Source organism: Mustela nivalis (genome assembly GCF_964662115.1).
Source record: "Mustela nivalis genome assembly, chromosome: 8".
NCBI classification, from domain to species: Eukaryota; Metazoa; Chordata; class Mammalia; order Carnivora; family Mustelidae; genus Mustela; species Mustela nivalis.
Window position 1 is genome coordinate 131,404,741 of NC_139027.1, and position 14,232 is coordinate 131,418,972.

Consider the following 14,232-nt stretch of genomic DNA (forward strand, 5'->3'; position numbering starts at 1 on the left):
GCCCTAGGTTGTTGCCGTGGGTCAGAAATTCACCAAGCATCACTTCCTATCATTCCACTCTACCTTTCTAACCATCTTCGGCATTTTCTGATTTGTTGTCTCGTGACCTCAACATGGCTACCACAGCTCCAGGCATCACATGGTAACGTGACAGCATCCAAATAGGAAGGGAAAGTAAGGAGGAAGCAGTTCTCTCCTCAGGTGCCTCCCTTTAATCCTAGAGGAAAACCTTTCCCAGAATTCTCCCCACCTTCCTCACTGGCTTCGGTGGATCCCAAGTCAAGAGGGAAACAGGACTGGGGCATCTGGGTGGCTCATTCAGTTAAGCGTCTGCCTTCAGCTCAGGTCATGATCTCTGGGTCCTGGGATCGAGCCCCACATCAGGCTCCCTGCTCAGTGGGGAGTCTGATTCTCCCTCTGCCCCCCCCGCCACTCATTCCCTCCATCTCTCTCTCCAAATAAACGGAATCTTTAAAAAAAATTTAAAAAAGGTTGGGGGAACAGGACAAATCCCTGGCAAATAAGGCTGGGGTTGTCACAGCTTGCTTAGACAGTCATAGCTCATCCTCTAGATGTGGGCACAGCGCTGCCAGATTCTGAGTCATGGCAGCAAGAAAGAAGAGAGAGCGGGACTGGGCAGGCAAGACCTTCAGCCAGTGATTAAATTCTCCAGTGATAAAAATGCAGTCAGTTGTCTTCTCCGGAGCCTGACATGACCTCTCTGTGGCTCAGTGTCCTCGTCCGTGAGATAGGACAGAGTGCCTCCCTGAGCATTCGTGACCAGGTTACACGAGGTCGTGTGCGCGGCCCAGAACATGCACACTCACCCAGCGTTAACGACCGTGGGATGACCATGACCGTGAGGGCAGTTCGTTCTGGCGTGCGGCAACTTAACTCTGGTTAGATCAATTCTCTTCTTTCTCACTCTCGTGCCCACTTGGAAAAGGTGCTCGTGGTTTTGTCTGGGCAGTTCGGTGAGCTAGAAAACAAAGCACTAGCCCAGGGTCTGGCTCCGGAACAGTGGCCCTAAGACACTCTCATCAGAGACACTGGGTGGCACAGGCTGACACCGTGGGATCCAAACCCTGCATGGTGGCACCGAGGGACTCACTAGCCAGCCCCCCTCCCCCAGCCCTGCACACAGACACACGCGCCCCACGCAACGGTATTCCTCGCCCTTGTGACCTCGTGTGCCTCGATGTAATCACAGTAGCCGCCCTGAGCCACCGTGCCAGGCACTGGGAAGAGCCACCGCCGCTGTGGGCGGCAAATAGGCTGCCCGGTGCCCGGGCAGGAAGACCAGCCGCCGCCCCCCAATCCGCCGTGCCCGTCTGCGCAGCCCAGGCTGGGACGGGCTCCGGCCACTGGGAGACGAGCTAATGGCAGGGACAGGTGGGGGCCCCACGAGCCCCCAGCTGAGACTTTCTTCTCCAGGTGGCAGGATCCGGGACAACATTTTAAGAAGAAACGGCTGTCTCACTGCCGGATTCCCTCCCGGGTCAGCGCGCCACCTGTGCCCTAAGACCTTCCCAAAGATGGGGAGAGGGTCCACCCGTGTGCCAGGCTGCTCAGGATGAGCAGAGCCGCCCGGGCTCCGAGGGAATGCACAACCGTGCAGCCCAACCGGGGGCCACCGGCCAGTGCCCCCATGGTCCAGGAAACGTCCGCAGGACCCACAGCCTGCGGGGATTCAGGCTCGGGCTCTGGCCCTGGGCGGGGGCACTGCGGGGGGGGGGGGCGCGGCGCGGGGCCCTAACCCCGCGGCTGGTGTTCTGTGTTGCAGCACAACATGCCCTTCTGGCGGATATCCTGCCACGCGGACCTGGAGGCGCTGCGGCACGCCCTGGAGCTGGAGTATTTATAGCGGAGCCGGGGCCTCGCCACCTGCCGTCGCGGGCGCATCCCACGCGCGCACCCACGCCCTCGCCGTCCCCGCCTCCCCGCCAGATGCCGGACGCCGGGCAGGGCCCCTGCGGCCGAGAGGACGTGCCTGGTGACCATCTCAGCGGCTGTCCCCGTAGTGCGAGCTCGGGTCCGGAGACGCGGGAAGCCCACAGCGGCTCTGGAACATTTCACTTTGGAGAAGAGGACTGGCTCGGAGACCAGGCCTTCCTGCAAGACCCACAGAACAAAAGCGAGGGATTGCTGATTTGGGGGAGGGGGGTAATGAGGAGGGGACAGGCCTGGGATGTTTTTGTTGTTTTGTTTTTCTTTTTAATTTATGGACTAATCTCATTACTCCGGTATTACGCTCTTGTACCTGTGTTGTCGGTTTTCTTAGTCGTTGGTTTGGTTTGGTTTTCTAACCTGGCATGTGGGCTGGGGCAGCTGGCATTTAGTACTCTCTGCTCCAAGTTGTGCTCTGGGGGGACAATCATTCTTTGAACAATTAGTGAGGGAGGCGGGTCGGGGCTGATGGGAAGACTGTTGCTTATTTTTGTTTTTAAAGACCTAACCCGACGTCATGTGGACAGTGCACGTGCCTTATGCTGCCATCTTGTTTTCTAGGAAGAGGGGACCCTGGGGAGGAGGCGGTACTTTGTGACGGATAAAAGGCATTAAATAAAACCACGTTTACATTTTGAAGTGGGCTAGGGTGTCCCTACTTTATGACCATGCTCGAGGCTTCCATTAGAGGCACTAACAGAGGTCCAGCCATCCACACAGAGGAGGTTTGGGTGAAACAGACAGACCTGCCCCTTATTCCTGAAATTAACTACCCAGGTTGTCAACCACGGTTCTGTTGTGAGGACTCAATGTCCCACGGTGGTTTTGATGGAAGCTAGGATTTCACAGTCTGTAAGGTAAGTGTTTTTGCCTGGATTCGAGAGGACCCAGAACTCCCAGTGGTCAAGGATAGGGTCTTCCTCATTCTGTATACTCAGTCCCCATCACAGTCTGACACAGATACAGCACTGAGGGATGATGGATGGATGATGGATGGACAGACGGACGGTCAGACAGACAGACAGCAGATGGGATATGGATGGCGGTGGGAGGATGGATGGATGGGTGGTGGATAGCTAAGATTCACTGGCCCTAGGCTGTTTAATCATCACTGTTTCCCCAGGAGTATCTTGCATCTCTTGAGAACAATTTCGGAAGTAGAGGAACTACACTATTCAGCACTCACAAACAAAAGCCCATGGCCTCCCAGAAGTCTGAGCATGACTTGAGAACTTCCTGACCAGCCCAGACAGAGACCCAAGGAAGTCCTCAGATCAGCCTCTGGGTGTGCCTATCCAAGGGCTTTAGAAATCAGAGAGCAGGGACGCCTGGGTGGCTCAGTTGGTTGGACGACTGCCTTCGGCTCAGGTCATGATCCTGGGATCGAGTCCCGCATCAGGCTCCCAGCTCCATGGGGAGTCTGCTTCTCTCTCTGACCTTCTCCTCACTCGTGCTCTCTCACTGCCTCTTTCTCAAATAAATAAAATCTTTAAAAAAAAAAAAAAGAAAGAAAGAAAGAAATCAAGAGCAATCATTTGGATTTCTTTCCCTTGCAAAGGAACAAGACACAACAGAGGAGGCATAAACCAAACAACAGAATTCTTTGGCTTACTTGACTGAAAAGTTTAGGGATGTGTGACCTCAGACACCCCCACCCCAAATGCAGAATTCAAGACACGGCTTTAAGTTTTTTAACTCAGTCTCTTTCTCTCCATCTTTGGACGCTTCAGTTTGGTTTCATTTATAGGCATATACTTAGAGTAGAAGATTTCCACTGATACAGCACTAACTCTTAAAAGGACAACTGTTTTGGAAAGTCAGGTTATATCTATTATGTGAGTTAACAAAAGTCCTTATGGTTCAAATATTTTTTTTTTAAAGATTTTTTCTTTATTTATCTGACAGAGATCACAAGTAGGCAGAGAGGCAGGCAGAGAGAGAGGAGGAAGTAGGCTCCCTGCAGAGCAGAGAGCCCGACATGGGGCTCGATCCCAGGACCCCGGGAACATGACCTGAGCCGAAGGCAGAGGCTTAACCCACTGAGCCACCCAGGTGCCCCTCAAATATTTTTAATTGGTTCTTCCTAAGTTACTTGTCACCCAAAGCATCCCAACTTATATAGCACGTAATAGTGTTATTAGTAGTAGTGTTCCATCACACAGGCTCAGATTTCTACTCAGAATATCATTCATTCATATCACCAACTCCTGGAGCTGGGTATTTGTCACCAGATATTACTCAAGCATCTAAAATGCACTGGCAGGGGCGCCTGGGTGGCTCAGTGGTTAAGCCTCTGCCTTCGGCTCAGGTCATGATCTCAGGGTCCTGGGCTCCAGCCCTGCATCGGGCTCTCTGCTCAGTGGGGAACCTGCTTCTCCCTCTCCCACACCCCCTGCTTGTGCTCCCTCTCTCACTGTGTCTCTCTCTGTCAAATAAACAAATCTTTTAATAAATGAATGAATTAATTAAATGCTTGAAGGCTAGCGATGTCTGGCTGGCTCAGTCAGGAAGCATGATGTGACTCTGGGTCTTGGGGTTATGGGTTCAAGCCCCAAGAGATTACTTTAGAAAAAAGTCTAGAAAAAAATTTCTTAAAGATTTTTTTTTAAGATTTTATTTATTTATTTATTTGACAGACAGAGATCACAAGTAGGCAGAGAGGCAGGCAGAGAGAGAGAGAGAGGGAAGCAGGCTCCCCGCTGAGCAGAGAGCCCGACGTGGGGCTCGATCCCAGGACCCTGAGATCATGACCCGAGCTGAAAGCAGTAGCTTAACCCACTGAGCCACCGAGGTGCCCCAAAAATTTCTTAAAAATTTTATCTATACATTTGACAGAGAGAAAGACAGCACAAGCAGGAGGAACAGGAGAGGGAGAATCAGGCTCCTACTGAGCAGGGAGCCCAAACACCCAGGCACCCCTAAAAAAATTTAATAAATTGCCTGAAGGCTACAAAACAAACATTTTATTTTTTTTTTTTTAAGATTTTATTTTTTAGAGGGACGCCTGGATGCCTCAGTCAGTTAAGCATCTGCCTTCGGCTCGGGTCATGATCCCAGGGTCCTAGAATCAACCCCCGTGTCAGACTCCCTGCTCAGCAGAGAACGTGTTTCTCCCTCGCCCTCTGCCTGCCACTCTGCCTACTTGGGCTCTTTATGTCTGTCAAATAAATAAATCTTTAAAAAAAAAAAAAAAGATTTTGGGGGTGCCTGGGTGGTTCTGTGGGTTAAAGCCTCTGCCTTCGGTTCAGGTCATGATCTCAGGGCCCTGGGATCAAGCCCCGCATTGGGCTCGCTGCTCAGCAGGGAGCCTGCTTCCCCCTCTCTCTCTGCCTGCCTCTCTGCCTACTTGTGATCTCTGTCTATCAAATAAATAAATAAATCTTTAAAAATAAAAAAAAATATTTTATTTTTTAGGGATGCGTGGGTGGCTCAGTTGGCTAAGCATCTGCCTTCAGCTCAGGATCCCAGGGTCCTGAGATCGAGTCCTGCATCACAAGGAGCCTGCTTCTCCCTCTGGCTGCCTCTCCCCCTGCTTGTGCTCCCTCTAACAAATAAAATCTTGAAAAAAAAAAAAAAGAGAGAGAGATTTTATTTTATAAGTAATCTCTCCATCCAATGTGGGGCTCCAATCCACAGCCCTGAGATCAAGAGTCACCCGCTTTACCAACTGAGCCAGCCAGGGGGTGTCCTCCCTTTTTTCCAAAAAATAAAAAAACTACTACTTGGGGCACCTGGCTGGCTCAGTCTGTGAAGCATGCAACTCTCTCAGGGATGTGAGTTCAAGCCCCACCATGGGTGTAAAATAAAATCTTTTAAGAAATAAAACTGCTTTTAAAAAAAAAAGATTTTATTTATTTATTTGACAGAGAGAGATCACAAGTAGGCAGAGAGGTAGGCAGAGAGAGAGAGAGGAGGAAGCAGGCTTGCTGCTAAGCAGAGAGCCCAATGCGGGGCTCAATCCCTGGACTCTGGGATCATGACCTGAGCCGAAAGCAGAGGCTTTAACCCACTGAGCCACCCAGGTGCCCCTAAAACTGCTTTTTAAATTTATAAAAAGATGGTCACTGAGATACACTGAGATACCACTTTCCACATTACACTGGCAAAAATATTAAAGTTCTGGGACTCCTAGTAACAGCATTGCTGTGAGGCCCCTCGCAGATTGCTGGCAGAAGCTGAAACTGGCACAAATCACCAAGAGGGGAAGTTGGCAGTGTTTACCCAATTTGTAAATGGTATCCAGCAATTCCACTTCTGAGAACTGATCTATAGATCAGATCATGTGGGTATGAAAACTCCATTCAGATTTATTTTCTACAACATTGTAATAGCAAAGAATGAAAACCACCTAAACACACGTCAGTTGTGCATGGGTTAAAGGACGGCATGGTCACGGGGTGGAATACTACGCAACCATGAAAAAGAACAAGGCTCTTCCCTACGTATCAGTCTGGGAAGGTTGCCTAAACACATCACTAAGTGAAAAAGGGCAGTTTCAGAACAGCATGTATCACAAGCCACCTTTTGTATAAAAATGGAGAAAAAAGTAAAACCTGTAGGATCCTTCTGCAAAAAGAAACTTTGGAAGAAGATACACGAAACTAACGAAAACGGTGACCCACGGGAGCTATGAGACATGTGGGCATAAGTGGGAGTGTGCCTTCCTTATATACTGAATGCTGAGAGTAGGCTACTGTAAGAACATCTTGAAGATCGGATGTCAGTTCCAGAGATTTCTCGGTCACAGCTGGTTGCTGTAGGTAGCTGGTTATCTAGCCAGTTTCCCCCAAGCGGCAGCGCTAGCCCTTTCCTGCGGGACTCTGGGTGCAGGCAGGAGGCTGAGGAAAGCTGGTCCTTGTCGCCCATCCCAGCAAGCCTGGTCTCTGACATGCCACCATCACCAAAAGCGGGGCAGTGAAGGTCTCCGAGGTCAGAGCCAGGGCCGCTGGATAAAGCTCTATCCCATTTCAGAGCCACGGTGCTAGCCGTTCATTCTGCCACCAGAGGAAGCCAGGGTCTACCATTCCCCAGGTGCTCTACTCCATCCGTGGCCATGGACGTGAAAACAGACCAAGACTTTCCCACTTCCCCATGGAGCGGACTTCCCCGCAGAGGGCAGAGGACACAAGCAGGCAAACTGACCATGAGCCCCAGACTTTCCCACTCCCCGCCTTGTCCTGCAGGAGGAACAGCAGAGCGCCAGTGACCACAAGCCCGACCCCAGCACTCGCGCCCCAGCTCCCCACGCACAGGCTTGTGCCACAACCCAACTCCCCTTCCGAGAACCACCTTGAGGGCAGCAGAGCAGCAGCCGGGGGACCCTCACAGGGAGGAGAAGGGGGATCCTGGAGGCCTAAGCCAGCCAATTTCCAAAAGCCGGCCAGAGGGGAGCCTGGGTGGCTCAGAAGGTTAAGCGTCCAACTCTGCATCTCAGCTCAGGTCTTGATCTCAGGTTCGGGAGTTCAAGGCCCTCACTGGGCTCCACTCTGGGTCCAGAGCCTACCCTAAAAGGGGGAGGGGGAAGCCTAAGAACATCCTTTTGAAGGAGATCCCAGGATCTGTCCAATGAAACATTCAGGGTCCAAAAAGCAGCAGATAAACACTGAGGGTCTTTTTGTTGGTTGAGATTGTGACTTCCCGAGTACACCCGTGGCGGTGCCGGGTCAACGAGGAGGCCGCTGTCCTCTCAGACACTGGCTGGAGTCCAGAAGGCAGCGTTGGGGTGACGAGGCCCAGAGTCACCGGAACAGTGTGGGGACGCTGTGGACAGCCTGCTCCCCTCCAAGCAGGTGGCACCTGAGCTCAGACCTGGCTGGTGAGAAAATCCAGGGCAAGCACTCCAGGGGGAAAGAAGGAAGTACAGAACCTGTGGGCAAACAGAGCTTTCAAGTTGGAGGGAAAGAAGGGAAACCTGGGAAAACTGGAGGTGAGGTCACAGGTCATGGGTCAGAAGGTAAGGCCCAGGCAGATGTGGTCGGATCCTTTTGGTCACGGATTTGGAATTTTACTGGGGTCGAGATTTTATTCTAAGTCCAATGAGGACCCACGAGAGGATTTTAAGCAAGAGACTGGCATGATCGAATTGGTATTTTTAAAAATGGCTACTGTGGGGACAGTGGTTTGGAGGGAGAAGGATAGAAGTAGGGTGTCCAGGGGTGCCTGGGTGGCTCAGTGGGTTAAGCCTCTGCCTTCAGCTCATGTCATGATCTCAGGGTCCTGGGATCGAGCCCTGCATCAGGCTCTCTGCTCAGCGGGGAGCCTGCTTCCTTCTCTCTCTCTACCTACTTGTGATCTCCCCATCAAATAAATAAATAAAATCTCAAAAAAAAAAAAAAGTGTGTCCAGTCAAAAACAACTGGAATTCCTCATGAACTTAAATAATTTTAAATTTCATCTTATAACCTACAGAGAGTTTCCTGCACAAAGTTCAAGCATGCACCTTGATGTATTTTTACCTAGGATCACACTTGGGTAACCACCGCCCAGATCAAGATGGAAGAGCTTTCTAGGAAACCCCAAAAGGCTCCTTCACAGCCTCTCCCAGCCTTTATCCACATTCCATCACTGTCCTGATCTCAGACCAGTCTCCCCGTGGTGCTTTCCACGGCCTTTAATGCTAGTAGCTCCGCTCGGGGAAAAGCTATTCCGCTGATGACCACCAGAGGGCAGTGCGACCCCGCAGCTGGGCCGAGCCGCCCTCCAGTGCCACCCGAAGCCGGGCCTGGAAACAATGCAAGGCTGCCCTTGAAAGGATTCAGAGAGCATTATAAAATTCAGCATGAAGTATGTGGCCCCAAATGAGTAGCCGGTAAGCTCTGGCCGTAGGTGAGATGCCCTTGCAGACATCAGCCCTCTCCACCGGTAGCAAAATCAGCAGAGTTCTGGGCCTCTTCCGCTTCTTCCCTTGGATCCCCGATGCCACCTGCTGTGGTTGAATGAGAAGCTGCAAACCCAAGCCCAGCTTCTAACACTAAGCACCTGCTATGTCCCAGGCACCACGCTAAAGCCCTTGACCCACATTAGCTCAGGTCACCCCCTGAGCTAATGGTCAGAGGTCACCCCTCTCATGCCCTCAAGAGAGCCTGGGGCAGACAGAGCCCTGGGCCAGATGGCAAAGCCAAGGGTTTGATCCCCAGCCACAACTCTGGGTGAGAAATGACTTATTCAGATTCAACCATTGCCCCCTCCCCCACCCCCAGGGCTGTGCTTTCCTGAATGGAGAGGCGGAAAAGCTGGAAACCCTTCTCAGTCAGGTGTGGAGCACTGAGGGCCCACAAATCAGCTCCGTTCACAAGAGACCCCTATTTGGTACTGAACTAAGGAGGGGAGAAAGCGGGCTGCACACGGGGCATCCGGCCTGCAGGTGGAGACGAGAGCAATGCTGTGTGGGTCAGGCCGCAGGAGCTGGAGCAGCTGCTACAGATCAACAGCGGGGTTTCCTCATCCTGGAGGAGCAGCACCCCGAGCCCGGGCCCCTGCCCGGCCACCCCACACTCCACCGAAGGTCCTGCCACGGAGGGTCCCTCGACCCTCCTCCTGAGTCTGTCAACCCTCATCCTGTATCAGATCCAATCAGGGAGGCACCCAGATTTGGCCCATGAGTTAGGGGTGAGATACGTATTATGGGACTTAGGTCTTCTACGGGGGTCAGAGGAGTTGGAAAAGCGGCGCCCCGAGTCACCAACGAGGCAAAGAGAAGCCGTGGGGCATGTCCAGCCACCAAAGTGAGCCCGCAGCGAGGCGCCGGAAGAGAAGCCGACGCGGAACCTTGGCCTCCGCAGCCAAGCAGCCAGGGGCGGCGGGCCCGCTGCTGGTGTCCAGGAGCCAGAACAAGACCGGCGTGTAGCCCAGAGGCCAGCAAAGACAAGCTGGCGTCTGGGGGCACGTCTGCAGCTGTCCTAGCCACAGCAGCCTCGCAAGAGGAGGAGCTGCTGCTTCCCTTCCGCCTTCAAAATCACATCTGAGTCCAGCGTTGGCTCCATTCTAACTCGGCACCATTCGGGGGAAAGGGATTCTGGGAAATGTAGTTCCAACCCAGCCGACCGGCCGCGGGCCCCACTACAGCCTGGTTCGCTTACTACACCCCTCCGCTGTACCTGGCCGGGCGAATTCTGCTGGCCAAAATTCTGGCCCGGCTGACCGATACTCTGGGAAGTTCTGCAGGGGCCGCTGACAATGCTTGTGTCAACCCAAGGCCTTGTGTTTGGGCAATTTCCTACCTTAGGCATCTGCAGAGGAAACATCCTGAATCCCACTTTCCCAGCCTTCCTTGCGGTTAGGACGTAGGCATGTGACCTAGATTTAACCAATCAGAGATCCCCAGCTGGAGATTCAGCCAATCAAGTACCCCCAAGTGCTATTTAGACTCCATTGGACCCAACGAGCGCAACCTGTTTTGCCCCGTCCAGGTTCGCTCGCACGTGAAAGCGGTGGGATTCTGCCACGTGCGTTCTGATGTGTGGGATCCAATCTAGCAAGGAGGCAGGACGGACAGGCCCAGTATCACCGGGGAGAGCTGCAGTGTCGGGGCCCAGTGGCCGTGAAGGGAAGGTCCTGTGATGTAACTTGGCTGGAGCCTCCCTGAGGTCTGTGAGTCCCGCAATATCCTATAATGAATTCCTTTCCTGCCAGATTACCTAGAGTGTTGTATGCAACTAAAACTCTGACCCCCTTTAAATTCATGGAAGCCCGGAGTCTCCGTTTCCCAGCTTCACAGAGAGAACAGTACCCACCCCGTGGACAGTGGCGGGGAGTCCGGAAAAGAGGGTCCCCGGAGGTCAATTTCATAAACTGACCTGACCGCGGTGTCGCAGTCATGGGGGGTCCCGTCTGAATCCCGACTCTGGCACTAACCTGTTGTGTCACCTTGGGGAAGTCACTTCCCTCATGCTGCCCTGTGCGGTTATCATGAAGACCAGAAGATGCCAGCATGGAAAACCTTCAGCCCACCCCAGCCCCGGCATGGGGCTCCCTGTTCAATGGGGAGTCTGCTTCTCCTTCTCTGCTCCTTCCCCTACTCGTGCGCGTTCTCTCTCAATTTTTTTTAAGAAAATGGCTAAAAGGGAAAATTTTGTTATATAAATGTTTTACTACAATTTTTTTTAAAAAATAATGTAATATACCCCCAAATCACTGAATTACTTCAAATGGGTAGATTGTATGATATGTGAACTTTATCTCAATTAAGCTGTTAAAAAAGAATAACACCCACCCGGCTTGCCATCTGCTTTGGAGCACAGTGGAACCCAGCCTCTTCCTCTCTCCCTCTCTGAGCCCATCAGCCCCACCCCCCACCTGGAATCCCTCCGCTCTGGCCCCAGGGGCCTGCCTTCTCTTCCTGGAAGATGCGGGTCCCCACCTCAGGCCTCTTACATTCGTTCTTCCAGCCGGGACATTCTTCCAACCAGGTTAATGGCTCTCGGGTCTGACTGCCCAGTAGGATCACCTGAGAAACTTTGAAAGGACAGAAGCCCAAACCCGAGCCCAGAGAGTGGGATGTCATTATTTGGGAAAAGCAGGTAGGGTCTCAGCATTTACCTGTTTCTTATCACAAAAAAAAAAAAAAAAAAAAAAAAAAACCTTCCCGGGTGCTTCTAACGTTCCGCGGAGAATAACCAAGAATACCAATCACAGCTCGGTTCACCTTCCTTCCGGTTTCTGCTCAGGGACCAGCTCCTTTGAGAGGCCGTCCCCAAACACACCATCAACCTCCCTTCCACGCCCCGTTTACTTACCTTCAACATTATCTGTCCCACCTAGGATCATGTTATCTGCATAGTTGACTGCTTCCCGTGGGGAATGTCAGATGAGGACAGAGGCTGCACCTGTTTTGCAAGTACTGTGTCCTCAGTGCTTAGTCCAGAGTGCTCGGTAAGCATCTGTCACCTGAATGATTGGCTTTGGCCCACCTCTCTGTCCCCCGTGGTCCAGCTGCTGCTCTGGGGCTGCAGTTCAAGGCAAGGGCCACCAGGTGGCGAGAGTGCCCGATCGCGTTACGGTCCTCCGCAGCCGCAGCCAGTCCTGCCCGACGCCAGGCCATCCTTAAAACTTAAGGAGGACCATGGCAAACCCCTCTGTGTCCTTCCTCTTCTCGTTCGTCGATCCAGACTTCAGGCATCTGAAAATACTCGACCGGGACTAGCGCCAGCGAGGAAGTCTCCGCACCCTGTCTGGAAGCTTGGAGTTGTCCCTCTCTTGTCTGGTTTCTCACAGACCCTCTGGTGCAGCCCAGGACTCCCCCCACGGGACCCCCAACCCTATGGCCAGTGTTCGGGGACTATCCGAAGACCCACTCCTGGGGGCTGTGACGTGCACTGTCCTCTTGCAACCCAGGGTGATGGACCCACAGGGCAATGAAGAGGTGTTGGAGATAGCCCCAGACCTCAGGATAAGTTAAAAAAAAGCCACGAGACAGGAGGGTGTGTGTCAAATGCTGCCGGTTATGTTCCAAAAAGAGAGAAAAAACTCCCTCCCCACAGGGATCTATAAATGCACAGACTGAAGGGTGCCTAGGAGAGGGACCAGGGAGAGCCAGGGGGCTGGGAGCACACACGTCATCCAAATAGGAGGCACGGACCTAGTCCAATATATAGTATGATTCAACATTTTTTAAAAACCACCACTTTCTCTTCACCACCATCACTTCCTTCCGTAGGAGACTGCAGCTGAGACCTGGGTGCAGGGTCGGGGTGCTGGGGAACCTCACAGTGAGAAAGGCTCAGAGGTTGTCCCTGTTTAAACGCAGCCCCACCCAGAAACCGTGCATCCTTCCAAGCCCTGGCAACACAGCTCTCCTGTGAGTGGGACACACACGATGGAAGTCATAAATATGTATTAACTTTGCTCAAGGATATGAAAACTAGTAAGAGGCTGGGACAGAGGACAATGGGGGGGGAGGGGTGTGGCTGCTTCAGAGGTGACACCTCAAAGGCAATCCCAGATGCCAGCCACAGAAGGGTGTGCCAGGCCAAGGGCACAGCAAGTACAAGGGCCCTGGGGCCGGATAGGGGCCGGTTTGCTGGAGCTGAAGAAACGGGATACCGTGGTCCTGCTTACCACCTCAGCCTCATTCTCTAAGGTAGGGCTGTGTCCACTGCCCCTCTGTGGTCTTCAGATGAGACAGCAAGTGGCACATACATGCCCAATGAAAGGAAGCTGAGGGGCACCTGGGTGGCTCAGTGGGTTAAGCCTCTGCCTTCCGCTCAGGTCATGATCTCGGAGTTCTAGGATTCAGCCCCGCATCCGGTTCTCTGCTCACCAGGGAGCCTGCTTCCCCCTCTCTCTCTGCCTGCCTACTTGTGCTCTCTGTGTCAAATAAATAAATAAAATCTTAAAAAAAAAAAAAAAAAAGAAAGAAAGAAAGAAAAAAAGGAAGAAAGCTCAAAAAATTTCTAACCCAAAAAAAGATGATGGCCTATTTGCTAGAAAAAGCATTCAGTAGCAGTCCAATTAGAATTTCACCAGCTCCATGGCCTTGAGCTAGTTACTTCTTTGGGCCTGTTTCTATAAGAGCCCCTGGCGGCTCCCATCACGGTGGCCCATACTCTCCACATGAATATCAGGGACCACTGACCCTACATGCCGTGCCCTCCCCACCTCCACTCCTCCCAGCCATACCAGCCACCCTGCAGGCCATCAAGCATGTCAAGTTTGCAGTGAATACCCCAGGGCCTTTATACCTGCTGGTTCCGGTCTAGGATGCTCACCCACTCCAGGTCCCCACAGCCAGCTCTTCATCCAGGTCTCAGGTCAAACCCCCAGCATGGGTTCTAGTGAGAGAAGTTACCTTCAGCCCTTGGTGTTATTTTAAAATATGCCCATTTTTGGTTCGATCCTGGGTTTTAGCACCATAAATAAATTGAATTAATTAATTATTAATTAAAAAATAAAGTATCCCCATTTTGTTCCTTTCCCAGCAGTGGTCAGCAAATGGCCTACGGCCCATCCTCTGCTTTTTGTAAGGCCCATGAGCTGAGCATATAGTATTTACATTTTCAAGTGACTGATAAAAAAATCAAAATGTTTTGTGACCCCACAGAAGCCAAATGACCAGGGAGGGTGAACCCAAGCCATATTAAGGTCGCATGCTGGTCACGCCATTCCCGAAAGCTCAGGCCCCAACCCTCGCCATGGGAAGACTGTCCCCCTCCCCCCCTTCTCACTGTGCAAAGACCAACCAGGATTTCCCTTCTGGTTGGTGTGTCCCTGTCAACAGCTTCCAAGGAACAGGACTTCCTAGGAAAGGTGCCCATGGGCGGCCCCCATTATGTGCCCACCACCTGTCGA

The 14,232-nt window shown here is 52.3% G+C and overlaps 1 protein-coding gene and 2 long non-coding RNA genes across 7 annotated transcripts in view; 2 read left to right on the plus strand and 1 right to left on the minus strand.

Moving 5' to 3' along the window:
* The window catches only part of EYA2 (EYA transcriptional coactivator and phosphatase 2), a 272,621-nt gene extending 270,035 nt beyond the window's left edge, over window positions 1-2,586 (plus strand). For all 5 annotated transcript variants that reach the window (XM_082744870.1, XM_082744873.1, XM_082744874.1 and 2 more), the window contains one exon: window positions 1,784-2,586. In XM_082744870.1, the coding sequence (XP_082600996.1) occupies window positions 1,784-1,864 (81 nt within the window). In that variant the 3' untranslated portion in view covers window positions 1,865-2,586. The remainder of the gene's footprint in view (window positions 1-1,783) is intronic.
* Window positions 2,587-3,936: 1,350 nt separating this feature from the next.
* On the plus strand, window positions 3,937-6,109 carry LOC309871632. The gene is made up of 3 exons (XR_014315390.1): window positions 3,937-4,214; window positions 4,930-5,195; window positions 5,403-6,109. It is a non-coding gene; the product is annotated as an uncharacterized lncRNA (long non-coding RNA).
* A 119-nt stretch (window positions 6,110-6,228) lies between these two features.
* Window positions 6,229-10,253, minus strand: LOC309871635. Its single transcript, XR_014315394.1, has 2 exons — window positions 10,167-10,253; window positions 6,229-7,813 (listed from the first exon to the last, which is right to left on the minus strand). It is a non-coding gene; the product is annotated as an uncharacterized lncRNA (long non-coding RNA).
* Window positions 10,254-14,232: the final 3,979 nt, after the last annotated feature.